The following is a 27,128-nucleotide window of genomic DNA, read 5'->3' as shown; positions in this document are numbered from 1 at the left end:
TGTGCTGAGCTGGTCCCAGCTAGGAGTCATTCTTTGCTTCCCTTCCCCCGGCCCTGGAGCAGCCTCTTGGGGACCATGGTGAGGGAGGGCAGGACTGGGGTGGGGGGTACTTCCTGCCCTCCCCTCCCTTGACGCCGTCCCTGTTGCTGGCTTGCAGGTGCCAAAGCTCCCAGTGACGGCAGTGGCTCCCCGGGGAACTCCAAGTCAGTGGATGCCCTGGAGGCGTCGGGCTCAGAACAGGCCCGTGCCAGCCCAGAGGCTCGCTGCGTGGCCCTGAGGGAGGAGTTCCTGGCATACCGGCGCCGCAGGGAGGTTGCCCAGCAGCGCAGGCAGAGGATGAGCAGCCGTCGCTACGATGAGCGCTTTGAGCAGGCCACGCTGCTGTGAGAGGATGCACCCCGCTCTCTCACACGGCCTGGCGTGACTGGGCTGCAAAGAGTCTGCTGGGTGGCAGGGCATCCCTGCAGCGCCCCGGCTGGGCAGATGCCATGCCCCACCATGGGATCATCAGCAGATGTGGGGTCAGGACTCAGGAGGCCCCTGCAGTGGCTGGTCTGCCAGGCTGTCCTAGGGCCTGTGATGCGGGGAGCCCATGCCTGATGCTCAGCCTGCCAGGTGCGTTTCGGCCTGACCGGCCCTTCGTACAGCACATGGTTGAACAGCTGTGGGGACCGAGCTGAGCCCAGGCCCAGCCCCAAGCCAACAGATAGCACTTGCCACAGGCTGCTTGTCCCTTGCTCCTGGCCCCAGGAGCTCCCACGGGCTGGGCCAGGGAGTGGGCCAAGGGCTTCTTGTGAGGGATGGGCCAAGGGGTCCTATCAGGGGATGGGTGGAGGGCAGAGGCATTTGTAACGGAATAAAGAGAGACTTGCACAGACTTTAGCCCCCATGGGAGTGACAGACCACGCCGGCAGGGGCGACAGGCTCCAATGCCAGGCGAGGGAGCCTCCACCCCATCTGCCAACCCCCTCCCACCCAGCTCTGTAGAGCTCCCTCCCACGTCTCCCCCCGTCACCCCTCAGCCCCACGGAGTGTCCTCCCCCATCTCTCGCTGTCGCCCCACGGAGTGCCCTCCCGCCATCAGTCCCCGGCCCCACACAGCGCCTGCCCCCATCTCCCACCGTCACCTCCTGGCCCTATGGAGTGCCATCACCCCCACCTGGGGCCACGCAGCCTTTCACCTCCAGCGCCCTACTGCTTCCAGCTGCCTTGGCTCAGGAGGGCTGGGGCCTGGGCCTACCTCCGGCTCGTCTCTATTTGGCAGGTGCCCCCCTCCCCTCTGGCCCTAGCTGCTGCAGGCCCTGTGGGCAGAGTGGGGGCAGGCTGACCAGGCTGTGGCCTCCACGCAGCCACAGGGGGTTGGCAACATGAAATCTAGCAAGGCTGCTGCTGTAGTGGCCAGCAGGGCCTGTTGGGGTGATCCCTGGCCAGCACCCAAGTGAGGGGCAGGGCTGTGGTGCAGCCCCTGCGGCGGGGACACGGGCTAGAGCAGGCCCTGGAGCAGCTCCTGGCACGGGCAGGGTTAGCGGAGGCCATGCCCGGCTGCTAGGGCCGGATGGGCTGCACTTCCTCGTTCCCCAGATTTGGCCAGGCTCAGGCAGGTCATTTGACAAGGGAAGTGGTTGGGCCGCGGAGCTCCAGGGCCATGGACCACCCAGCCCTGCCCCATGAACCCCTCCCTCCCCCATGTCGGCTGCCTCCCTCAGCCCTGCCCCATGGACCCCTCCCCCACGCCAGGTGCCTCCCTTTGCCTTCCCCTCCCCAGACCCTTCCCCACAGACTCCCCTGTACCATAGACCCCTCCCAACTCCCCCACCCCTTGAGCCAGCCCCAGGGCAGCACCACAGACCGTCCACCGCTACCCTGCACCATGTGCCTCCCCTGCCCTGCTCTCTCCACACACACCATGGACCCCTCCCCCTCCCATCTCCGCCCTGCCCCATGGTGCTCCCCCAGCCCACCTCCCCCCACCACTCAACCCCCCTTCCCTTGTCACCCCCCCCATACACCTCTGCACCATGAGCTCCACACGGCATCCCTCTGTGTCCCCTCCCGCCCACTACCAACCCCTCCCCAGCATCCCTGCCCCGAAGACCCACTCCTGCCCCACCCACCCCACAATCCTCCCCCAAAACCCCTCTGCCCCACCCCCATACCACAGACTCTTCCCTGCAGTTCCCCCTGCCCCCCCCACACTTCCTTTGCTCCCGCTGCCCTGGGATCCCTCCCCCAACAACTGAGCCAGGACAGGAGCAGCATGAGGGTCCCTAGGGAAAGAGGTGGTTTGGGGTGAATGAACTCAGGCAGCCTTGTCTGTCCCCCCAGCATGCTACCTCCTGTGGGCACTGCCCCCCCTCAGGCAGAGTCCCCATTACATTACCCCACACATAGGGAGCAGGGATTGGCCCAGAGAGCTGGGGGCACCTGCTGGCTCCTTGGGAGCCTGGTCATGCGGCAGGAGCAAGTGGGGCCAGCTCAGGCCCCAGTGCCGCTGTTGCTGGGTTTGTAGCTGCCCCAGAGCTTGCTGCCTGCAAAGACCTCGTGGGCATATGCCTCTCCCCATCCCCAGGGGTGACAAGGGTTGCTTGGCCCTGCTCTGTGCTGCTGCCCAGGATACCCTGGGCAAGGACTCTGCCAGGCACCAGGGGCCAAAGGGCACCCATCACTGTGAGATCAGGGCACTGCTCTCTGGCACATCCCCACTGAGGGTGGGAGCTGCTGTGCCAGCCCAGCCCACAGGCCCCAGGACACGGTGGGCTGGGACCAGGGGCTTGCCCTGGCCGCTGGGACTGGGGACAATCAGTGCCCAGGAGGTGGCACTGGACTGAGACCCAGGGAAGCAATGAGCCTCCTTCATGGGTGAGAGTTGGACTCCACCACCCCCAGCTCCCCAAGCTGCTCCCTGGCAGCAGAGGCTGGACACATCCTCTGGGACAGGACTAGAGTCTCGAGCTGGCAGGGAGAGGGGGCTGTCCCTGCTCCCTCCACTCCCCCCACATAGAGGGGCCTGCTGGCAAGGGCATCAGACAAACTGCTGGACTTCAGCATCTCCCAGGGAGGGGCACAGGGCCTGGAGCATGAGCTGTCTGGGCATCAGTCTCTGGCCCGCCCTAGCACCATGTGCCCTGGGATGCGGGCACCCCCCACATCATTGCCAGCCTGGCTGGGCTGCGGAGGCCGGGCTGGGGGAGCATATAACCAGCCCCAGTGCGCACCACAGCATGAGCGTCCCCAACCCCCTGCAGCTGCCTCAGCAGCTGGGGCCTATTCACAACAGCCACTCCATGGGGCTGCCTGCCCTCAATGCCAGGGTACCAGGGGGGCTTGATGGGGCTGCCTGCCCTCAATGTCAGAGCACTGGGGGGGGGCTCCATGAGGCTGTCCTACCTGTCCTCGATGCCAGGGCACTTGGGGGTGGGGGGGGGGGCGCCTCCATGGGGCTGCCTACCTTCAATGCTAGGGGACAGGGGATGGTCCTTCCCTCAATGCCAGGGCACCAGTTGGCATCTGGGCAGAGCTCAGAGGACATGGTCATAAAAGTCCCCTCTGGCCTTGAATCTAAGGTGATTCCCCCCATCACCACGTATGGTCCTTGTGGGGGCAGTGATAGGAAGGGGGCTGAGTGGGATGGGGTCAGAGAAGAGATGGGTTGAAGAGAAGGGGAGGGCTGTGGGGGGCAGGAGACTGGTGAGCAGGAAGAGGGGGGGCTGGTGTGATTGGCCAGAGGGAAAGGAGTTGGACCCCTCCCTGCCTTGGAAGGGGAGGGAAGCAGTCCAGGCAGTGGAGATAACACCTGTGGTTTTACATGGGCATTTAAGGTTGAATCCTGGCCCCGAAATCCTCCCTGCAAACCGGACAGCAGCTGCCCGCAAAGGCTCGAGTTGTGGTCGAAGCTGGGGTTAGCCGCAGGCATTCAGCTCTCGGGCACTGGCAGCATCTGCCTGGAAACACTCCAAGCACCAGCGACTGCAACAGGAAGCCATGAACCCAGTGACTGGGCACCTGGGCCAGCCCTCCCTGGTCTTAGCCATGGGGCGGGGGCGACAGCAAGGCCTTGGCATGGCTGGGCTGAGCGACAATTGGATTGTGCCAAAGTAATTCTTTTCATTTTTAAAAAGTTTTTTACAACCTCCACTATCGTATTCACCTTTTCCACCTCCCCTCCTTCAGCCCTGCAAATGCACATCAGCCCCCTCTTAACTCAGCCCTGGGCTCCCCTTTACACACCCTCCATCCAGACCCTCAGCGCCCCAGAGTAGCCCTTGGGCCGGCTGCCCACCCTTCGTGCCTGTGACTCTCAAGGCTCAGACCCAAAGCTGGATTCTGGCTGACCCCTAACCTGCCTAGCCAGCTGCTCTCTGCCTCCACAGCAGCAAAGAGTCCTTCAACTTCCCATGCCACAGACAGTCCCCAGCTGGGCTCTTGCTGGGATGCTCAGGGCCCCAAGCCACCATCACAGAGGAGCCAACTCAGCCCCATGCAGTGTGTTCGTAGCATCTAGGGGTCCCACCCCGCTGTACTGGAGGGATGAGTCACCCTGACTCACTTCCTCCTGCGATGGAGCCTGCAGTGATGGCCACAGCCACATTGCTTCCATAGAAATGCCTCCCCCACTCGTGTGGGATCAAACAGCAGGAGAGGGTGGGAGCATGGCAGGGAGGGTGGAGTGGGGCAGCAGGAGGAGTGGAGCAGGAGGTTCCTTCCTTTCCAGCAGAGTGTGAATAGTTGACCCATTGACCCAACCCCCAGACTCAGCCCCCAAGGGAATACATCACGCTGCAGTAGTGATGGGCCACAGGAGAGACCCTCGGGGTTAGCGTCACAAACTAACACGCTCAGCATCACAGTGGCTAACACTGGGTGCCCTGCCACTGAGGGGAATCTTCACTCTGTTACCTGCACAAAATTCTCAGTTACTCACACACTCCAGGACATCCCACCTCTACCTAGTTCCTAGGGCTCAAGATGTAACCCGGTTAATTTAGGCACCCCCCACCCTTACCCCGTTCCTAGGGCTCCAGGCAAAAGGCACCTAACTTTACCCCTCTGTGGGCTCCAGGCTGTACTCCTCTGGGTAAACACCCTTTCCATGCCTGACTAACCTAATTACCTTCTATGACGAGATAACTGGCTCTGTGGATGAGGGGAAAGCAGTGGACATGTTATTCCTTGACTTTAGCAAAGCTTTTGACACTGTCTCCCACAGTATTCTTGCCAGCAAGTTAAAGAAGTATGGGCTGGATGAATGGACTATATGGTGGACAGAAAGCTGGCTAGATCATCGGGATTAACAGGTAGTGATCAATGGTTCCATGTCTAGTTGGCAGCTGGTATCAAGGGGAGTGAAACCATCTTGGGGTTTCCCTGCTCCCTTTCCCTTGGGGATAGGCTTCTTCTCTTCCTGACAGGGGCACCCTCTCTTGAAGTGTCACAGAATCATAGAATATCAGGGTTGGAAGGGGCCTCAGGAGGTCATCTAGTCCAACCCCCTGCTCAAAGCAGGACCAATCCCCAATTAAATCATCCCCACTGCCTACAGGCATAACACTGCCCTGCTTGGGCTTCTAGTCTGATCCTGGGACCTGGCTTCTTGCCCCAGGCTCTCTGGCCCCTGATCACCTCCTGGAGGGTCTTGAGCAAATAATGCTGCTCTTCTGCTAGTTGCCTCAGGCATTCCTGGAAAATCAGTGGCAACAGTGGGTCTGTCTCACCAGGGCCTGAATCGCCCCTTGGTTGCTCTTCAATCCCCTTCAGTGGAAGTGGCAACGCCAAAGTCCATCCCGGGAAGGTACACCTACCTTCTGCCAAAAAGGCCTCTGAACACGGCAGCTCCATCGTTCCTTTAATAGTCTTCCAAACTCCCCTTCTATCAGGGGCAGCTGCCAAACAGTCTGGGTCTCTCACTCTTCCCTCGGGGCAACCAAATGCCTGCATTCTCCAGGGTGCAACTCATCACTCCAGTGCCTCCTGCTGGCTGTCACACAGATTAGCTCTTCTTGCCAGTGCACCCTCTTCTGGTGGTGCCTTGCCACCGTCACTTCTGCTCTGGGACACACGTCACTCCCAGGTCTGCAGCGTCCTCTTCAGTGACACAGCCCTCCAGCCATGTTATACCTGGGTTCCCCGCTTCCGGGTGGGATAGTATCACAGTCCAGCCACTTCCTCAGTGGTGAGTGGGGGAGGGGACCTAGGCCCACCCACTAATCTGGGTCCCGACCCCGGCCCAGGGACCCTGTAGATGGCCACTGCTTTGAGCGCCCCCTCTGACTTCTCCTTGGGAGACTTCCCAGCACCCAAGGGAACTTCTCCCTGGGAGACAGCCCCAGCACCCTCTTTACCCGTGCCTCAGGGCCTCAGCCTGTAGATATCTGCAGCCCACCCGGAGCTGCCTTTAGCTCTCCAGGTCTTTGCCTGTAGCACTGCTCTGTCCCAGATGCTTGCTGCCTTCAGCCTGCAAGGCCTTATTGGAAATCCTGGGAGGTGCGCCCGCCCACGTCTAAAGGCCCCTCCCCCAGACTTGTGGGAGGGACCACTGGACCTGGGAACCAAAGGAAAATGGGGACCAACTAAGGAATAACAGGGTCAGGAGTGAAGGTCACAAGTTCAAAACTAGGGATCCAGAGCGGGACACTGAGCAGAGAACCCCGGACAGCACCCACTGCTCCTCACAGCTGTCTGGGGAGCCAGTGGATGCTGCCTAGAGGAACTCTGCCCAGATGCGTGAGACCAGGGAGGATCAGAAATAGGCCCCATAGTCGCAGAGCACCCCCTCATCTAACATCCTCCTCCTGATGTTGTAGATGGCCACCTTGGCCAGAGCTAGGAGGAGGTTGACAAGGAGGTCTCGCGACTTCATAGGGCCGTGGACAGGGTGTGCAAATGTAAACAGGTGTGGGAAAAAGTGCAGCCAGAACCTCAGCAGAAGGTTCTGGAGGAGCTGGAATAAGGGCTGCAACCTGGTGTATTCTAGATAAGCATACGTCAGGTTCTCCCTTACACCGCAAAAGGGGCAGGCAGCGGAAATGGGGGTGAACCATGCCAGGTACACACCTGTGCTCACGGCTCCATGAAGGAGCTGCCAGCTGATATCCCCAGCAGGCCGTGGGACCAGGGTGGAATTGAGGCTGCCCACCGCTGTTCCTCACCCTCCACAGGTGGTAAGTAGTCCTGCCATTTGGTATCAGGGCGGGACACGAGGGTGAGGAAGTGAGCATCTATAGTTGTTTCCTAGGCACAGTTTGGAAGTGAACCGGCTGCAGGGCGTGCAGCTAGCTCGGATTGTGGTTGGGAGGGGACCGGGAGGGGTCGCAGGACAGTGGCCCGATGAAAAGGTCCGGAGGGCCCGGGTTGAGGGGTGGGCGGGGAGCTCCCTCTTGCAGTAGCTGCTTGAGGAAAACCTGAGAGGTGGGCAACAAGGCTGCCCTCACCTCCTGGAGTATGCGCAGGAGGGGTCAGGAGTATGGAAAGCACCATGCTCTGACCGAGCGCTCAAGGGTCCACCGAGTTCCCCTGTCGTAGTCCAGGTGGTCTCCGATTCTGGTGGTTTCTGCCAGGATCAACTTCTGGTGCACTGAGGGGGACTCCACCACCTGCACACGTAGGTTGGAGTTGTGCAGCAGGGGCTCCGCGAGGAGGTCTGCCCCCTCGGTGGCCTCAATGGACCTGGTCGCCGAGAATAGCTTCTAGGTCTGGAGGAGGTCCTGGTAGAATACCGGCAGCCTGGAGAGGTCTCATGGAAGACCTCTTGGATGGAGATAAGGGAGCTGCCGGTCGTATCGCAGGTGGCAGAGGAAGGCATGTGCCAACATGCTCCACGTCGGACTACCTGCACCATAAAGGAGTCTCTGCAGGGCCTGGAGGCTGAAGACATGGACCTGGTTGCGGAGGCAGACCAGGCCCTGTCCTCCCTCCTCCACGGGAAGACTCAAGACCCCTACAGAGACCCAGTGCAGTCCTGGCCAGAAGAACTCCACAGTTACCCTCTGGAGCCGGGCCCGGATCTCCGGGGCTGGGCCCGGGTGTTGAGCCAGTGCCAGAGCATGGACAGGACTAGTTGGTTCAGTACCAGTGCCCTCCCTCACAGAGAGAGGCCTTGTTGGAAATCCTGGGAGGTGGGTGGGCACAAGCCCACCCAATTCTAAAGGCCCCACCCGCAGCCTAGCTGAAGGGACCACTGGACCCAGGAACCAAATGAAGACGGGGGACACTAAGACATAACAGGGTCAGGAGTGAAGGCCACAGGTTCAAAACTAGGGATCCAGAGAGGGACACTGTGCAGAGAATCCCAGACAGCACCCACTACTCCTCAAACTGTCAAGGGAGCCAGTGGATGCCGCCCAGGGGAACTCTGCCCGGATGCGTGAGACCAGGGAGGATCAGAAATAGGCCCCACAGTCGCAGAGCGCCCCCTCGTCCAGCTTCCTCCTCCTGGTATTGCAGATGGTGACTTTGGACAGAGCCAAGAGGAGGTTGACGAGGAGGTCTCGGGATGCACCATGTCCACCAGCACAGGCCCCAGCCGTAGCGAGATGGCCTTTGCTACTATCTTGTAGTCCATGATGAGGAGCGAGATGGGATGCCAGTTCTGAAGGTCGTGGAGGTCCCCCTTCTTTGGCAGCAGGTGAGCATGGCTCACCTGCACGACAGAGGGAGGACCCCGGTCTTCAAGGACTCAGCCCAAACGGTGATGAGGTCCAGGCCGAGGACATCCCAGAACACACGGTAGAACTCCAAAGCCCGTCCATGCCCAGGGATTTGTTGGTGGGCATGAGATGGAGGGCTTTCAAAAACTCAGCCACAGTGAGAGGCAGCTCCTACCAGTCCCGGTTGTCCGCACTGACTGTCGGGAGTTTGGTCCAGAGCACCCTGCAGGCTTCGGCATTGGTCAGGTCCAGGGAGAAGAGGCTGACATAGAAGGGCCCAGCCCTTCCGCACATCTCCTCCGGACCTGTGAGGAGGGTGCCATCCTCTGCCAAAAGGCAGGTGACGTGCTTTTTCACCCCCCTCCATGGGGGGAGGGGGAGAGGCAGAACAGAGGTTGAGCATGGGTAGAATTGTCTCTGGGTTTGGTTTTTCAATGCATAGAAATAGAGGAGAGGTTAAGCCTGTTGGGATCCTGGAAGTGGGTGGCAGAAGCCTGCTCACTGCTAAAAGACCTCCCCCAGCCTAACAGGAGGATCCACAAGGTCTGGGATCTCATTTAATTACGGGGGACAACTAAGAAAACCTGAGAGGTGGGCAACAAGGCTGCCCCCACCTCCTGGAGTATGCGCAGGGGGGGTCCTCTTCCTAAGAGGAGCCGGAATTGGGCCTGCAACTTGGTGCACTCCAGATACACGTGTGCCAGGGTCTCCCTCTCTCCACAAAAGGCACAGGTGTCCAGGATGGGGGTGAACCATGCCAAGAACATGCCCGTGCTCACAGCTCCATGGAGGAGCTGCCAACTGATATCCCTGGTGGGCTTAAGGACCAGGGTGGAGTATAGGCTTGCCCACTGGGGTTCCTTACCCTCCAGAGGTGGTAAGAAGTCCCGCCACTTCATGTTGGGGTGGCATGAGGACGTGAAGGGTGTGGAGCACAAGCGTGTACAGATGTTTCCTTGGTGTGGTCCAGAAACGAGCTGGCTGCAAGTTGTGCAGCCAGCTCACAGTGAAGGGGTTGAATGGCCGGGTAGGTCCCCGGGGCACCATCCAGAAGGCCTGGGGTGCAGCGTGGGAGGCACCCTCTCACAGGACTCAGTCGAGGTAGGCCCGAGTAGCAGGTGGTAAAGCGGCCCTCACCTCCTGAAGTACGCGCCAGGGAGTACGAGGGCCAGAGAGCCCCATGCGCTGAGCGAGCATCAGGGGATCCAGCCAGTCTCCTCGGTTGTAGTCCAGGAGGTCTCTGAGTCTGCTGACTTCTGTCAGGACCAGCCTCTGTCGCACTGAGTGGGACTCCGCCACCTGCACACGGAGTTAGGGGTTGTGTAGCAGGGGTTCTGCGAGGAGATCTGCCCCCTTGGTGGCCGCCACGGACCTGGTCACCAAGACCAGTTTCCAGGTCCGGGTGAGGTCCTGGTAGAAGTCTGGCAGGCCGGAGAGGTCAGAAGACCCCTCAGATGGAGATGAAGGAGCTGCCGGTCATATCAGAGCCCTCGGAAGCGGCATAGGAAGGCGTGCACCAACATGCTCCACGCCGGACTACCTGCACCAAAAAAAGAGCCTCTGCAGGACCTGGAGGTGGAAGATGTGGATCTGAGTGCGCAGGCACTTCAGGCCCTGTCCTCCCTTCTCCGGGGCAGGTGGTGGACTCCTGCAGAGACTCAGTGCAGTCCTGGCCAAAGGAACCCCAGAACCAGCCTCTGGATATCAGCCAGGAAACCCGGGGCTGGGACCAGGCTGTTGAGCTGGTGCCAGAGCATGGACAGGACTAGCTGGTTGAGCACCAGTGCCCTCCCTCGAAGGGAGAGACACCAGAGTAGTCCTGTCCATCTCCAGAGCCACTCTGCCAACCTGCCCTCTAAACTGTGCCAGTTCTCTGGTGGAGACGGATGCGTGGCAGAAAGGTAAACACCGACATAGAGCAACAGACCCGCACTCCAACCCATCCCATGGCTTGAAGCGCAGGTGAGAGGGAGCTCGCCTACCACCCATCCGTGACCACCAGGCCAGAACTCTTGACCCAGTTGACCCAGACAGAGGGGGCCGCTGAGTAGATGGCCTGGCAAGCCTCCACCCGCACCAAGTTGCCCAGGTCCTGGACCACGAGGAGCACATAATCAGCGTATGCCGACAGGACCGGGCGCAGCTCCGGCTCCCGAAGCACTAGCCCCGTCAACCTCTGGCAGAGGAGACAGAGGAAGGGCTCAATCGCCAGAGCATAAAGCTGGTCTGACAGCAGACACCCCAGATGCACCCCGTGCCTGAAGCTGATCAGTTAGGTCAGGGTCCAGTTGAGCCTGACCAGACACTCTGCGGAGGCCTACAGCACCTGGAGAAAACCCACGAGCTGGGGCCTGAAGCTGAACACCCGCAGAGTGCCCAGGAGATACCTGTGGTCCACCCTGTCGAACGCCTTCTCCTTATCCAGGGACAGAAGGGTGAACGACAGAACGTCCCTACACCCGAGCTCCAAGAGATCCCAGACCAAGTACAGATTATCAAAGATGGTCCGGTCCAGGATGTAGGTCTAGGTCTGGTTGGGATGCCAGCACGGACCCCAGCCGCAGCGAGATGGCCTTCACTATGACCTTACAGTCCGTGCTGAGGAGTGAGACAGGACGCCGATTCCGAAGGTTGCGGCGGTCCCCCTTGGCAGCAAGGCGAGCATGGCTCACCTGCACGACAGAGGGAGGACCCCACTCTCCAAGGACTTGGCCCAAACGGTGACAAGGTCCGGGCCGAGGACATCCCAGAACACGTGATAGAACTCCACTGTCAGCCTGTCCATGCCCAGGGATCTGTTGGTGGGCATGAGACAGAGGGCTTTTGACAGCTCAGCCAGAGTGAGAGGCAGCTCCAGCCAATCCCGGTTGCCCGCGCTGACTGTCGGGAGTTTGGTCTAGGGCACCCTGCAGGCTTCGGCATTGGTCACATCCAGGGAGAAAAGGCTGGTGTAGAAGAACCTGGCCCTTCTGTGCAACTCCCTGGGGAGGAGGGATAGCTCAGTGGCTTGAGCCTTGCCCTGCTAAACCCAGGGTTGTGAGTTCAATCCTTGAGGGGGCCATTTAGGGATCTGGGGATTGGTCCTGCTTTGAGCAGGGGCTTGGACTAGATGATCTCCTGAGGTCCCTTTCAACCCTGATATTCTATGATCCATGAGAGGGGTACTGTCCTCTGCCAAAAGGCAGGTGATGTGCTCCCCCCCCCCCCCCATGGGAAGAGGCGGAACAGAGGTTGAGCGTTGGTAGAATCCTCTCTGCATTTGCTTTTTCAGTGCATGGAAATAGTGGGGAGGTTAAGGCTGAGCCCAGACCTCGATCCTGCCTTCCCAGAGTTGTGTGTCTGTGGATTGTAGCCGGACCCCTGCCTGCGGGCGGTGGAAAGCTACAATATTCTCAGGGGTGTGTCAGGAACTGACAGTTACAGCCTGGACTTCGGGGGTTCCCATCAGACAGACACAGGGGGCTTCCCGCTACACGCAGGAGGAAGCGGCCTCCCTGAACTCAACGCCCTGCTCCCCTGAAGGTGCCGCAGGGGTGAGGGCGGCTGGGCTCGACCCAGGCTAGGGGAGCTAAAGGCAGGTTCGAAGCGGGTAGCTCTCCCGTGGGGCCCGGCAGAACCCAGGCGGCTCCAGCCCTGGAGAACGCCCAGCACCACCGCACCCCCCCTTAGTGCGAGGCGGGGCTGGGCCCTCCTGGCCCTTTAAGTCCCTTCCCCCGGCACCGCCCCTCTCCCAGGACGCTGACATCAGCCCTCAAATAGCCGCGCGGGCTGGGTGCGGCCCCATCCCATCGCTCTAGCTCCAGACTGCCGCCAGCAGGTCAGAGCCACGCTGGGGCTGGGTGGGGAGCCCCTAGCTGCGGGCCCCGGGCCGGGCGCGGGGGTGGGGACACCCGAGCTTGTCTCACGCTTGGGGGCGAGCGCGGGGCCCCTTAGGGCCGGGGGCTGCTGTAGGTGCTGCGCTCCTGGCAGCTCCCCGCGGTTGCTCAGGACCTGGGGAGCTCCCGACGTCTCGTCCCGGGGTGTGGGGCTGTTCCCGGTGCCGGGCCGCGCAGCGGGGCTAGGTGCGCTGCCTGCCACCCGTGTGCCGCGGGCGTTAAGCTGCGGGCCCGCGGGCTGATTGAGCGGTCACGGCCCCGGCGCAGGCTTCCCACGTGTCAGAACAGCAGCTAGCCCCGGGGCTGAACCCCTGGCTTGGTGTGGCTGGGGCCGGAGGTGGGGCCCCTAAGCTCGGCCGGTCCAGTGGGTGGGTTCTTAAAGGTGGTGGCTTTGCTCGGTGCTGCTGCCAGCGAAGGCTGCCCCAGGACCCCCTGTTTGCAGGCCCTGGGGGAGAGGGTGCTGTGGCCTGGGCTGTTAAATCTGCCGTGGCTGGAGTGAGTGAACCAGTGGGTCCCCAGAGGGGAGCTGGGTCGGGGTGGTAGCTGCTTCGCCCTCTCGGGGGTGGTCGCTGGCGAAGGCACTCTGGCGCTGTGGGGAAAGTCTGGGTCTCTAGGGCAGAAACTGCTGTCTCATCGGGGATCATGACCCCTTCGCCGCCGGCTGGAGCTAGCAGCCTGTTGCTACAACAAACTTCTTATAAATCGGGGAACTTCTGCGAACTGGCTCCTTGTGCTGCTGCTCCTGGCTTCAGGCCTGCTCTCCTCCCCCTGCCTTGCGCTCCCCAGCTTGGCAAGCAGCACAGCGGTTACAAAGGCCGGTGAGGGGCTGACGACTTCATGCTCAAAACAGTCTCCTGGCCTGGGCCCTCTCTTCTCTCCAGAAAAGGAAAAATTAGCAGTGCTTCTGGGTCTGACCCAATTCCCTGGATGCTGGTTGGTTTCCAGGACTCTGCTTCTAAAATGGCTGTGAGCAGTGGAGATGTATGAAACCTTTGCCCTCCCCTGAGGGACTGGCCACTTGGAACAGCCACAACTGGTCCCTCAAGCAGGCTAATGCTGCTTTGACCCAGAGTGCAAATAATGGGTGAGCTCTCCAGCTCCTAAGTCCCTTCCCCCCTGCCGTGGCTGGTCAGGGTGTGGTGGTGCCTGGCATCCACCCAGTAGCATGCTGTTGGGCAGTGCCGTGTGAAGTGGCTGCACTTCATCCATAGCCTCCAGGTTGCTTTTCTCAGACTGTGGTGTGAAAATCCCTCATTCAAAAGCTGGGGCAGCCCCTGATGCAAGGCAAGGAAGGCCTGGTCTAACACAGTAGTTCTCAAGTAGGGATCCCTGTACCCCTGAGGGCACACAGAGGTCTTCCAGGGGGTACATCCATTCATCTAGATATTTGCCTAGTGTTATAACAGGCTACACAAAAAGCACTAGCGAAGTCCATGCAAACTAAAATTTCATACAGACACTGACTTGCTTATACTGCTTCACATACTATGCACTGAAATGGAAGTATAACTGTATTCCAGTTGAATTATTTTATAATCTGGTAAAAATGAGGTCAGCAATTTTGTAGTAATAGTGTGGCTGTGGCACTTGTGATGTCTGGTTTTGTAAGCAAGTAGTTTTTAAAGGAGGTGAAGCTTGCGGAATGCAAACAAATCAAACTCCTGAAAGTAGAGGACAGTAGCCTGGAAAGGCTGAGAACCAGTGGTCTAGCTCTAGCAGACTGTTTGTGTCAATGTAGCTGTTCTGGCTAGGGCGGGGCTCTGCAGTAGCTAAGTCAGCTGTCCTCTAGTGTGGATGCTGCGCTGCTGGTTTGGAGGTGCCTCCCCTGCTGGCATAGCTGGTCGTGTATGATCAGGCTGCAGCTGTAGCTTTTTACCAGTATAACAGCAGCCACTGGAGCGGTACAGTGGAAGTGGTTCCAGTGCTGTGTAGACCACTCTTGTGGCATGGCCTCCTGAGCCAATGAAGTTCCTGTGGAATTGGACTGGTCCTAACATGGGGAGTGTTTGCTGGCTCCTGTGTTTGTCCTTCTCCAGAACTCTGTGCAGGGCCCTGGGGGCAGGGAGAAGGTATTGCAGGTAACTGGGATGAATGGGAGTTAGATCCATCACTTTGGCCCGTTATTGGCACCTCTTGTGGGACAGCAGCAAATCCAGATGGGTTCTTGGGAGCAGGCTGGGCTCTCCTGTCCCAGGCTGCCTGATGGCTAGGAACATGTAACAGTCCTGCCTTCAGCATGGCTAACACAGGGAAAAGGCCTTGTCCAGCTCCCAGTTTGGCAAGCTTCAATGTCGATGTACAGCAGGCCTGGATTTGGGAGGGTGGCAGCATGTCCCGGGGCAGCAGATTAGCAACCTGTGCTCTTGGGCAGGAATGTTTAATGGGAATCTGTTCACAGCTGAATTGAGGGCCTCCATGAAGTGAAACTGCCCCATAAAACAGCAGCTGCAGTTCATGTGAATCAACCTGCTGCAAGCTGGCACCTCTCCGGGGCAGGCAGAGCGGGCAGTTTTATTCCCAGCAGCTGGAGCCTCTGAATGGTGGAGATAGGCGGGTTGGGGGGGCGGGGAATGTGCCTTCTAAAGTTTCATGAGATGCTGATCTGGCTCATGCATTCTGATTTCATCAAATCCTCCTCTGCCCCCAGGGTGCTCAGTTCTGGGAACTGCAGGTTAGAATGGCTGGGGCCTGCCCTGACTAGGGTCCCAGAACTCTCCTGGGTGGAGGTACTAATCCTGGGTGGCCCAGCTCTGAGCAGGGAGAATCTGCAGTTCTGAGGGGGGGCCAGAGAGACTATCCACCACCCCCCACCCAGTAAGCCCTTCTGCCTCCCACACTAGCCCATCTACGCCCCCCCCCCCCCCAAGCCAGCAGGCTCCAAAGAGCTGACCTGAAAGCCAAGAGAGCTGCGTAGCTCTTAGGCAGCATCTGCATGGCTGAGTCTCCTTGTGGCTTGCCTGCTTGGGGTGCTGCAGGCCCTCCTCCCAGCTGGAGCCAGGGTCAGTGCCCTCAAGAACATTGGCTGCAAGTGAGTGGATGTGGGGGTAGCAGGAGGAGGGGTGAGTAGGGTGGGGCCTTTCCTTCCTCATGACCCCCATGGGGGTCATGGCCTCCCCACACCTTGGCAGTCTCAACAGCTGAAGCTGCAGGCTCTGTTGGCGCCTCTTAGGGTTACTACCTTTGAAATGCAAAAATATCACCACCCCCCAAGTAAGGTGGCTGCACCCCCAACCGCAAGGCAACCCCCTCCCTTCAACAGCCACTTATCTATAAGTGTTCTTTCTCTCGATACTATAAGATCGAGAACATCAATTTCTTAGTCCTTGGCAGACAGGAGGGGTGGCTGCAATTTCAATTTTAGTCTCTAAGGTGCCACAAGAACTCCCTGTTGTTTTAGACCCACACTTAATTTAAAAAAAAAAAAGGCAGCAGATTAAATTATTTTTCTGGCAAAACCGGCCAGGCTGGTCCTGCACCAGCCAGGTGGTAACCCTAGCTCCTCCCCCAGGGCTCTTGTGGGTGGGGGGTGACACAGGCCAAAACAGAGCCGGTCCAAACTCCTGGGGAGGAGAGGGGGTGGCTCAGCAGCCCGGCTATTTGCCCAAGAGCCCAGCATGGGGCTTGTACCTTCTTGCTGGCTTGCTCCACTCCTTGGCAGCTCTTAGCCAGAGCCCTTCATGTGGGGTGTCTGCCCAGACACATGCCTCATGGAGCCCTGTGCTCTAGTGTGCCCACATGAACATGCTGCCCTCCTGCGACCCTAGTATAGCAGGGACCCTGCACTTCTGGTGCCTTTGGGTCTGTGGCTGGCTTGTGTTCTGTCCCCATGGCAACATCCCCAGGGGACCTGCCCACACTTCCAGGGGGCTTCCTGTCTGTGGGGATTTCAGCAGCAGCAACTTGCCCTCCCTGCTCAGATGTGTGGGGGGGGCTCAGTTCCCCTGAGGGCTTATCGCTTCCTGGCCACCTGGCTGCTTTCCGCTCAGTAGCATCCGCCCCCAGGGCTGGCTCTTGTCTTCCAGCGCTGCCCCCCCAAGCGCTCATGTCTCCTGCAGATGCTGTCTGTGGCAGGAAATCAGCCCTGTCTCCACCAATTCCTTGGCCTGGAGCCCAGTGCTACTAATGCTCCTGGGGAGCTGCTTTTCACAGCTGCTTCAGGCTGGGCCTGACGGGTGCCCTCTCTGCAACCACGCTCCAGAAGCTCAGCTACCTATTCTGTAGCTTCCCAGATAGGGCCACTGACCTGGGCAGGGGCCATTCCAATCCCCCTTCATGCCTTTTCTGTGGCCTGTCCTCTCTGAGAACCCTTGCCAGGGGCCTCTGGCTCAGCACCAGAGTCTGTCCCACTAATCTTGTGGGAAGTGGGGTGCTCTCCCTCCCTCAGCCCTCTTGCTGCTGTCTGAGCCCAGTGCAGGCTGTGCCCCACTTGATGTTGCTCTAACTCTGCAAAGCTGCACTCCTGCTGGTGAGCTGCAGTGGAAGTGGGATCTGACTTTTTGGCCACCCCCCCCCATCTGCCAAGGACTGATCCAAGGTTTGGCATGGGGGTGGGGGCTCTGGGGACAGCCCTCTTCAATCAGCTTCTTAAAGTTCCTGCAGGTCCCACTTGGGGGCAGGTGGAAGCACAAATAAGTGAGTGAGGGAATGTCTGTACCCAGATCATGTAAATGATGGAAACAAATCTCCAGCCAGCTTGTGGGTTCTAGCAGTGGCTGCTCACTTACTGCCTGGATGGGACAGGTGCTATCTCCTCTGCCCATGTTCCCAATGAAGGGTGTGGCATAGCATGCTGACTTGGCAGCAGCTGGTCCTGTCCCATTGTTCAGTGTGTCCCATTTGCTGCCCATGTCCAGACTGTGAGAGAACAATGGGCCAGCGTAGCCAGATGCTCTCCAGACAACAAGATCCTGCTGGGACCCAATTTAAAGCAACGTTCTCCTAGATTTCAAGACCAGAAGAGACTGTTGTGATCATCCACTCTGAATGACTACTTAGCACAGGCCAGAGCCTGCCAGCTGAGCTCAATGTAAAATCTCCATGTGATGCAGAATCCCCACATCCCTTGCCAATCTACTTAGTGGCTAATTACCTTCACTTAATCTGCTGTTGCTTTTTGGTTAGCACTTCGCTGATTTCAGTTTCAAGTCATTGGCTGATGTTGCTCATCTGGCTGGTTAGATCTTTGGGTACAGGATATTGCCTCTGTGTAGGTGTCTGAGCACTTTGTGAAGCTAAATACAATAAAAGCTTTGTTATCTGGCATATTGGGGGGGGGGGGATGAGGGGTGCTGGTTAGTCAAAAATTCTGGTTAATTAAGAATTATACTTGCCAAGGGAGGGGGTTTGGGTTTGGGAGGGGGTTGGGGTGCAGGAGCGGGTAGGGGGTGTAGGTCATGTACAGAGGTAGTGCCCCCTTTCATCCTGCTTACAGACAGGAGAGTCATTATGTCCCATGTACAGCTTGGGAGTACATGCTCAGGAAGGGAGCATGGTGAATAACCAAGTCCCTGCTCACTGCTTGCCAGCCAGCTGCCCAGCCTGCAAGGACACTATATCCTCTGGTCCTAGAGATGACCATGCACTTGGCTGTGTGGCTGAGGCAGCCCTGCTCTCACCCCATCTATAGTAGACGGGTGGGCATGCTTACATGGCTGTGATGGCTCACAGGTAGCAACTGTTCTGGGAAATGAAGTGATGTAGGTTTTCTTCTTCCCTGACATGCTGGGACAAAGCTGTGTTGTGCCGTCAGCTCTCAACACCTGGCAGGATGAACTGGAGAATTGGTGACACCAGCTCCTCTCCTGGCTCAGGTCCAGTTTATGACCAAGTGCTGGCCTGGCATGCGCCAAACAGACTTAACCCATACTGTAGGGAAACCAAACCCTGCCTTCTGAGCCCATTTCTACTTAAAGCATCTATCTAGGGGCTGGACTGGGCAGAGTTCCCACATGCCCTGGACTGTCCTGAGCTTGAGAATGTGAAACTAATGGGGAGGGGGGGTGCAGAAGTTAAATCCAGCTCAGTGAGTCAATGATGAGCAGTGAGTCAGGCAGCATCTGGCCTCCCGTTAACTGGCCCCTTCATGGTTCAGCAAGCATGTGCCTGAAAGGAGCTAGATCTGTATAAGTGCTGAAGAGGTGCTGGCTTCCCAGAAACACTGCCTGACCGTCTAACCTGCATGGTGCAAGTGTGGGTGTGAGATGCTCTCTGCAGAGCTGATCTGGTAGGGAAGGTCTGTTCCCAGCCTTGGCGATGGCAGGGAGTCGCCTCCTAGCAGCGCTGCCCTGGTCTCTTTCCCCACCCCCACAGGAGCTGTACACTTGCACTCCTGGACTGTGTGCCACAGAGGAGTGTAGTGAACACCAGGTTGTAGTTGAACCCATGCAGCACCTTTCCCCCCAGTAGCAGTGACTGCCTGGAGCCTGGCTAGGGTTGACCTGGGAGGATGATCATGGCTCTGGCCATCCTGAGTGGACTGGCTGCTGTTGCCCCCTGAACAGGCTGGGATCCAGGGATGAGAGAGCCCACTCCTTGACTTGAGTGCTGCTGGCTGGGAGACTTGCCTAGAGAGCTGGGCTCCCTGCATGCGGGGGGGACACAACCCACCAAAGTGCAGCCTGAGGAGCTTCTGGAACATGCTGAGACAGGACTTGCCCCCATCTGTTTCCCACTGCCTGGGTGGTTCTGGCCAGCTACACTGAACTGGAAGGAGCTGCCTGCAGCACAGAGGGCTGGGAGTTGGCATGTGGCTGGGAGGGGCTGGAGCCCTCAGGGCTGGCTCCTTTGTGTGACTGGGTCCTAGCTGGGTGTGTCTGCACCCCCTCAGACTGGCTCTCCTGCCTCAGATCTGCCTGCTTTGCAGAGGTGGCGTGCAGACCCAGAGCAGCAATTCCACAGCTGCTGAGCTGGATCTTCCCCTTCCCTGCCTCACTCCAACCTGTCAGCCATGCAGGCACCTTGCTGGGGACAGATGGTCTCTACCTCAGTAACACTGGCTCGGTGCTTGTGGAGGGCAGCCACTGGTGCAGGGGTGAGCTGTGGCTGGGGTTTTGGGGACTGCTGAGGACAGGCAGGCAGGGACCATCGATGAGGAGGGTTGGTAAGGCTGCTGCTGGGGGAAAAAAGCCAGCAGGACAGAGGGTTCCTACTGCAGTTCTTTCTCAGACAAGCTTTGGGGATGGCTCAAACCTTCCCCTGTGCCCAGCAAGCTGGATGAGCTCTCAAGGGAGCTGTAGTGCGACCCAACAGCCACAGGCCTGGTGGGATCTGTGGTGCTGGGGGTTCTGGAGATAACCAGCTCCTCCCCTCACCCCCACCCCAAATGCTCAAGTACCTCTGGAAGGAGCATTTCAGGCCACTTTAGCAAAGGCTCAGGCTACTGGCTCAGGCCTCTTTCCCTAGGCATCTGCAGCCTGGGTGGGGGTAGAGTGCCTAGCCTTCCAGCTCTGGAATAGCACCCCTCCCTCCTGTGTGTGCCTGGGAACCACATTCCCATCTGGCACAGCCCCTGGGTCCCAGCCTTTTGGGGTGGGAGCCCCTGCCTGGATGGGTGCATGTGCCATTGTGTCTAGAAGAGCTCTCCCCTCTTACCCCTCCCTTGCCATATTGGCACCAGGCTGGGTGGGGGAGGGCCTGCTTCCTGCCACAGGAACGGTGCCCAGAGCTGCAGCGTCCCTGGCTTGTGGCATCCTTGCCCCTTCCTCTCAGCTGCCAGAGCCATGCATGCCCTGAACATCCAGCATAGGCTAGGTCTCAGTGACACTGAGGGATCTGGAGGGAGCCAAACTACTGACAATCTCCAGACATGATTAAATCGCCAAGTTGCTCAATAGCAATTGTCCCTGAATGGGAGTGATTCACCCCTCCTCTCCCCTGCTTGCCTCTGGGCCCCAGAGCCATTTCACAACCCTGGTAAACATTTCAGGGGAGGGGTGGGGTGCTGGGTCCACTGGGCTCTTGCAAGGTCAGCTCCATAGTGATGGGTGGGGTGGGGAGCCAGCCTGCTGGGTGCCCATGTGCATCTGGGTTGTGCTGTCCCCTTGTTCGACCAGCTGAGGGTCAGGATTATAAGGAGCTCCCCCTGACTGAGCTGCTCGGGGAAGTGGTGTGGTCAGGGAGGATTGGGGCTCTATAAATAAGGGGAATCTCCGGAAAGGTCTCACTCCCATCTGGCACCAGGGCAGGGACCAGCAAATGCTGATTATTTCCTTCCCAGCCTTCCCTTGGAGCCTCTCCCTTCAGAATGGCTGCAGGAGCTGAAATACCCACCCCCCACACCACTTCCTGCTCCTAGGGGTGGTGCCTGTGAGTGGGGCTGCCATGGACACTGGTTGGGGGTAGGGTAGGGGTTGCTTGGGTAGGAAGTTCCCTGCAATGGTGATAAGTTGCTGTCCAGGAAGTGCTGATGCAGCATCATGGTGGGGGCTGTTGACTTAGGCCTGCCTTGGGGCTGGCTGGCCTGCAGGATCATTTATTGGGGCTTGTCTGTTCAGATCCCAGCCGGAGGCAGTTCCTGGTTAGTCTAGAGGGTGGTGGCTGTCATCCTGCCCACTGTGTCCAGCATGGGCCAAAAATCCCTGCAAGGACAGGCCTTGCTGGTGCCTGTGTGCCCTCCCTCTCCCCATGACTCTGCTAGAACTGTCCTGCAGGCATGGATGGGTACCCAGGCTTGGCACATCAAATGCTGCTGCTTGCTTCCTCCAGGAGCCACAGCAGAACTGCTCACGTTCACAAGCCCTGCAGGGGCCTGCCATGGCAGCACTGGTCAGAGCTCCTCTGGCCCAGCACTGCCAGCTGCCCTCCCTACAGTCTAGCCTTCTCTGCAGCTCCTGGGCATGGCCCCCCTCTGCCTCCATCTTGCCCATGTGCTGCGGATGTCTTCAACACAGGACCCAGACCAGCAGCTGCTCCATGTGCAGCCTGTACCTGGGGTAGAGCTTGCAGCTTTTGCTCCCATGTTGTGAGGCAGGAATCCCAAGTCTCTCCCAGCCAGGAGAGCCCTTGGCTGAGTGCAGCATTGTTGTATGGCACCCTGTGCAGTCTCGCTCTCTCCAGTGCCTGTCACTGCCTTGCCAAGCAACATTCCCATGCTGCAGGTGGTGGGGTGACGCTGGCAGCCCTTACAGAGGTGATGAGGTCTCCTGGCTGAGAACTCCAGCCTAGGCCTCACCCAGAGGTGCAAGCATGATTCAGCAGTGGTGGGAGGTGGAGCAATGGGGTGGATTGTATCAGAGTTGCAGCTCCTTCATCCCTCTTCTTCCTGGAAAGCCTGGTCCCATCTGAGACCCCGGCCTGCCACCAGCTGGCCTGGGCAGGGGGAGCAGAACAAGTGGGATTGAGATGACCATCCCAGCAAGTGGGGAGGGGTGTGGCACCTATCCCCTTACATGGGGTGTGAGCTGAAGAGCCAGCCAAGGGCTGGACTGGCAGCCCGAGCCAGTGCCTCTGGCCTGGCTGCATCTGTCCTGGAGCCCTAGTTTCCCCCTAAGGCTCCATGTAGCAGCCTGTGGGGCTGGGCAGCTCCCCTGCAGAACAGCTGCTGGGCTCCTCAGGCAGCTTGGGGCTGAGCCGAGGCTCTGGCACGTCCTGCTTGGCCCCAGCACAGAGCTGCATTCCAGAGATTAGGGCTGGAATGTGCCTGGCCAGCAGGGCTGTTGACTTTCCTGATACAGCACCCAGTGTATAGGATGGGTGGGAGAGACGGGCTCTCGGACAGGCACTTTCCCACCGTCTGGAGAGACCTTGGTCCGGGCTGCAGCCAAAGCAGCAGCCACTTCTTTTACAATCCTGACCCACCATGTTTTTGTCTCCTCTCCTGCCCTGACCTTGCGGAGTGGGCTTTGGCCCAGGAGGTGTTTTTTTTTTGGGTGGGTGGAGGGAGGGGCTGAATCTGAATGATGCTCTGCTGGGCCCAGTGCAGAGGTGCCCCGATCAGTGCTGACCCTACAGCACCCCAAAAGCTGAAGGGATCAAGTCTTGGAATAGCAGAAGCAGGAACTGGGTGTAGGGAGAGGGAAGCTGTATCTGGAGCCCATCCCTGCCACACAGTAGGCAAGGTCTGGCTGATGGATGCTGCTGTCATGGCTCAGACTGCAGAGGGTGCCTCACTCAGCTGCCCTGTCTGTGTTGGCCCTGCAGACACTGCATCTTTGCCATGGCAAACAGGGGACCAGCCTACGGACTCAGCTGGGAGGTTCAGCAGAGGATCGACAAGCAGTACGACCCAGAGCTGGAGCAGATCCTCACCCAGTGGATCCTGGCACAGTGTGGGGGCATCCAGCCACCTGAGCCCGGGAAAGAGAAATTCCAGGAGTGGCTGAAAGATGGCACAGTGAGTATCACTGGGGCAGAAGGATCTCCCTGTGTGCCCCAGCAGCTTGGGCTTTCTTGCATGAGCTGCGACATCCCTTCCCCTCCAGGGAGCTGGAGCCCCAGGCAATTCCCCCTCCTTGATGGGGCAGTGAGATACAAGCATCCTCCAGGGTCTCTGTGCGGGGGCAGCACAGTTCCATAGACCAGGGGCACCTGGTCCTCCCTGCTGCCCCTTGAGCCTCCCCTAGCAGGGCTGGAGCACGCCAGGGCACACACTGGCTGTGCTGAGCTAACAAGGGTGGACTCTGCCCTGAAGTAACCCCCACAGATGGTCCTGTCCCCAGATACAGGGTGCTGTGGAGACTGCTACAGAGACCTGCCCAGCACACTGGCTGAGTCCTGGGTTTATCCTTGTTCTTCCTGCCCAGGTGCTCGGCAAACTCATCAACAGCCTCTACCCAAAGGGCCAGGGGCCGGTTGCCAACACAGAGCCTTCAAACAAGGCCTTCAAACAAATGGAACAGATCTCCCAGTTCCTGCGGGCTGCTGAGCAGTATGGCATTGCACCCACTGACATCTTCCAGACTGTGGACCTCTGGGAAGGTAGGGAGAGCGGGGGTGGCCTGGCACATAACTGCCCTGGCTTATGTGGGAGGCTTAACCCCTAGCATGGGGATGAGCAGGGAACCCCTGAGTTGGAAACTCCACATGAGCAGCCTGCCCTAGATCCAGCCCTTGTGCTGTGCAGAAATCCAAACTCTTCCCCTTCATGGGGTCTGGCTTCATCAGCAGAAAGCTGCCTCCCCAGGCTCTGCTTGTCCTGGGGATCCTCCTCAGGGTGACTCAGCCCATACCCTAGATCTTCTCCTGCCTCCCTTGTATCTGGGTGACACTGGGTCTCCTGCCTTCATGAGTTAGCAGAGCCCATTTGACCCTTTCCCAGCAGGCTCCACACCTGCTGGGTCAGCAGATGCTTCTGGCACATCCAAAGGCTGTGCTTGGACCCAGGAGAATCTGTCTGGGGATGGTATTGTCACCATTCTCTGGAATGGCTGCTTATCCTGAACCCTGGCCAGGGCTCTGTACATGGGCCAGAGAGCTTGGGGGTGAACTTAGATGAGCAGCAGGCCCCACTGGCAGGGTTGGGTAACTGACCCCATCCAAGTGCTGCCTGGGCTCACTGCAGAGGCTGGGCTCTGTGCTGAATGCACCTAGGTCAAATCACAGCACATCACTCATGGGCTCTCTGCCCTGCCAGGAAAGAACATGGCCTGTGTGCAGAGGACCCTGATGAACCTGGGGGGCTTGGCTGTCACAAAGCAAGATGGGTTGTTCGTTGGAGATCCCAACTGGTTCCCCAAGTAAGTGGCTCTTGAACTTCTGAGAGTAACAGAAAACCAGCCCCTCAGAACAGGGTGGGGGGTGTCAGGCCAAGTGGGTGTGGCCCAGCCCTGGGTGCAGTAAGGTTTGGGGCTCCCAGTCTCTAGCTGATCTTGGAGCCACTGGAAGTAGATTCCACTCTCCAGTCAGGGAGTAGAGCTGGGCAGCCTTGCTGTGCAGGAGCCACCTCTTCCAGCAGGAGGGCTAGAAGTGGTGCAAGCACCTGCCAGTGTTCTTGCCCCCTCTCGCCCAGCCTGCAGGAGGGACTCTGGGGCTCAGTCTGTGACTGGCTTGGGGACTTGGCTACATGGAAGCAAAGTGATTTGGGTCTCAGTCCCTCTACAGAGGAACAGGGTGTTGGCTCATACAGCCTGACTGTCCTGGAAGGCCCTGTAGTGTAGCCAATACAACAAAGGCATAGTTGCTGCTCCTCTTCAGCATGCACTTTTGCCTAGCCATTAGGTGCCACCCAGGTGTTCTCCCTGTGACCCCTCTGGTCTGACTCATGTTCTCCTCACCCCCAGGAAATCCCAGGAGAACCGCCGTGACTTCTCTAAAGACAAGCTGAAGGAGGGTCAGAACGTGATTGGGCTGCAGATGGGCACCAACCGGGGCGCATCACAAGCGGGCATGACAGGCTATGGGATGCCACGCCAGATCCTCTGATCAGCCCAGCATGGCAGCACTCCCTCTCCACTATCTTCCCCCCCACCCCACCCCCAGGGTTTAATATATTCATCTACAGTCTAGAAAATTGGGGAGTGGTGCCTTGAACACCCCCCACAAACCACCACAGTGAAATGGGCCAGGGCCTCATGCCCTGACAGTCTGTATTCAGAGCTCCCTATCCCAGCACCATGAACTCCCTCCCCCAGCCGTCTTACACCCTAGTTCTGTAGGGACCAAACAAATTTCCATATTTGACCAAATGACTGTCTAGACTGACATTGGGACCACTCAAGGCTGCCCCCTCCCACCCTGCCATCAAAGCAAAGTGCCAAAGCTATGGCTGCTAGCCAGATCTCTCCTCCCTCGGGCTTGGGGCTCTGCCTGAAGCAGCAAACCCACTTCTTGCATTCCAGGTACCCAGGCCAGTGGCTCTTGCTGATCTGTCAATAGTCTTAGGACCAAAAATCTCCCTTGCAGGGCTCCGTGCACCTGTTCAGCTGTAAGACCTGCTAGCAACTGTCTTGTCTCTAATCCCGCACGTGTGCTGCAGAGCAGTCTGTATTGTCTCTGAGTAACTCACCTGTGCTAGTAACAAAACATGTAACCTGATGTCCCAGGCTCCCGTAGCTGGGATGGAGGCAGAACGCTGCCCAGCTCAGGCTGTGAAGAAAGGGCTGCAATACCTTGCCCTGGGGCTTGGGACAGGGCATTGTCAGCCAGCTGGTCCAGGTCCTCCCTCTGGGTTAGGAGCAGCTGTGTGCTGTGCTCTCCCGGGTGGAGGAGCTAGGAAGTGCATTGCATCTGTGACACTGGGGCTAGCTCCAACACCAGCAGGCCCCATTGCTCCTGGCTGACTTGTGGCTTGACGCTAACCCTAGCTGGTCCAGCAGTGCTGCATGCCCAGCTCAGCAGCTAGGCTGTAGCTGTCACCTGTGCTCTGATCACTCTGACTGGAATGTATCGCTGAGGTCACCATTCAGAATAAAGGTCACCCAAATCTTGTTTATATCCCTGAGTCCTTGTGTGTGATGGGGAAGCCTAGCACAAAGCAGGGTGGGGGTGGAGGGGTGGCACTAGGGTCTGAGCAGCTCATGCAGGATTGGCTTAGCTTCCAATTCTCAGACACTGTTGGGGCAGCAAAGAGTGAAACGACAGGGCAAGCAAACGGCCACCTCTGCACGGCCTGCAGGAAAGGGGAGCACAGGAAGGGTTAGTGCCAGGACTCTGCTCAGGCTCGGGTCCTTCTGTGCTGGAGGGAGCATGAGTTGGTGGAGACCAGCTGGCTGCTCCTATTGGCCCAGCTTCCTCTGTCTAGGACACAAGAGGCCCCCTGAAAGGGAGTGAGGCTAGACTTTCACTGGTGGGAGCAGCCTGCTGGCATTAGGCCCTTACCCCAGCTGGGCCTCCATTCCTGTATTGAGGAGCAATCCACAAAGGATCAGGCATGTCCATGCAGAACAGCCTGTGCCTTCAAGCAGCTGGACCAAGTGGGTAGGGTGGGAGGGGCACTCTGCCTTGGCTGTGCCATGGCCTGTGATCTCTAAGAGGATGAAATGGGCAAAAGGGGGAGATGGGGGTAATTACCTGGGCATGCTGTAGGGGCTGCAAGCAGCAGCCTGCTGCCCAGCCACTGTTACAGTAATGGCCAGGCAGCAGCAAGCTGAGCATGGTGTGTGTGGCTCACCCCCTCCCAGGACTCTGGGGGGGGGTATTCCAAAACCAGGGGCCCTGGTTTTGGAAGCCCCTATTGGGCCCCTGGATAATGGGGCAGCACCTGCCAGGAGTCACCCTCACCTCAGCCTGCTGAGTCCCTTGGTGACTGTAGGCTCCCTGAAGTGGCAGGATGCTCTTGGTTGTAGAATGGGTGTCTGGGTGGAGTCCTGACCTCTCATGGGCTGTTCATCTGGGTGGGTTGCTCAGCACCAGGTGTGGAAACTAGCTGTGGTGGGGCACCAGCTCTGCTCCCAAAGTACTGGAGGGGGTAGTCCCTGGAGCTGTTTTTGCTTCTCCCCTCTAGGCTGCTTTGACCCAGGGGTGCTGGGTGGCCCATGTAAACAGGCACATCTGCTGTTGCTGGGACTCATTGCTCTTTACAGTGGGCCGTTGGCTTAGGAGGAGCCAGTCACCTCAGGCCCCGGCAGTGCATGGCAGGTTCTTCTGCCCTTGGGTCACTCTGCTCCCTGGTATTTGGGGGTGCCCAGCTCTGAGAGAAGCTGCAGAGAGCTAATCACCTCAGGCCCCGGCAGTGCAT

At 58.8% G+C, this 27,128-nt stretch overlaps 1 protein-coding gene across 2 annotated transcripts; it reads left to right on the top strand.

Moving 5' to 3' along the window:
* The first annotated feature begins 382 nt into the window (after window positions 1-382).
* On the top strand, window positions 383-25,885 carry TAGLN2 (transgelin 2). Of its 2 annotated transcripts, none has more exons than XM_073322417.2 (5): window positions 383-615; window positions 22,655-22,847; window positions 23,257-23,431; window positions 24,087-24,189; window positions 24,733-25,885. In XM_073322417.2, exons 1-5 carry the CDS (start codon window positions 593-595, stop codon window positions 24,872-24,874), a joined length of 636 nt encoding a protein of 211 aa, XP_073178518.1. In that variant the 5' UTR covers window positions 383-592; the 3' UTR covers window positions 24,875-25,885. The 2 variants fall into 2 exon arrangements, with proteins under 2 accessions (XP_073178518.1, XP_073178519.1); XM_073322418.2 differs by lacking the exon at window positions 383-615 and adding an exon at window positions 12,353-12,459.
* Window positions 25,886-27,128: the final 1,243 nt, after the last annotated feature.

The sequence above is a fragment of the Lepidochelys kempii genome, chromosome 24 (assembly GCF_965140285.1).
Source record: "Lepidochelys kempii isolate rLepKem1 chromosome 24, rLepKem1.hap1, whole genome shotgun sequence".
Lineage (NCBI taxonomy): Eukaryota > Metazoa > Chordata > Testudines > Cheloniidae > Lepidochelys > Lepidochelys kempii.
Note: the sequence above shows the minus strand (reverse complement) of the source record. Positions and strands in the feature narration are given on the sequence as shown.

What these genes read in the sequence shown, in the direction of transcription:
- TAGLN2 (XM_073322417.2), top strand. Translation starts at nt 593, where the DNA reads ATGCCTGATGCTCAGCCTGCCAG. An exon ending in GACTGTGGACCTCTGGGAAG is followed by an intron (nt 23,432 to 24,086) that starts GTAGGGAGAGCG and finishes CTGCCCTGCCAG; the next exon opens with GAAAGAACATGGCCTGTGTG. An exon ending in GATCCCAACTGGTTCCCCAA is followed by an intron (nt 24,190 to 24,732) that starts GTAAGTGGCTCT and finishes CCTCACCCCCAG; the next exon opens with GAAATCCCAGGAGAACCGCC.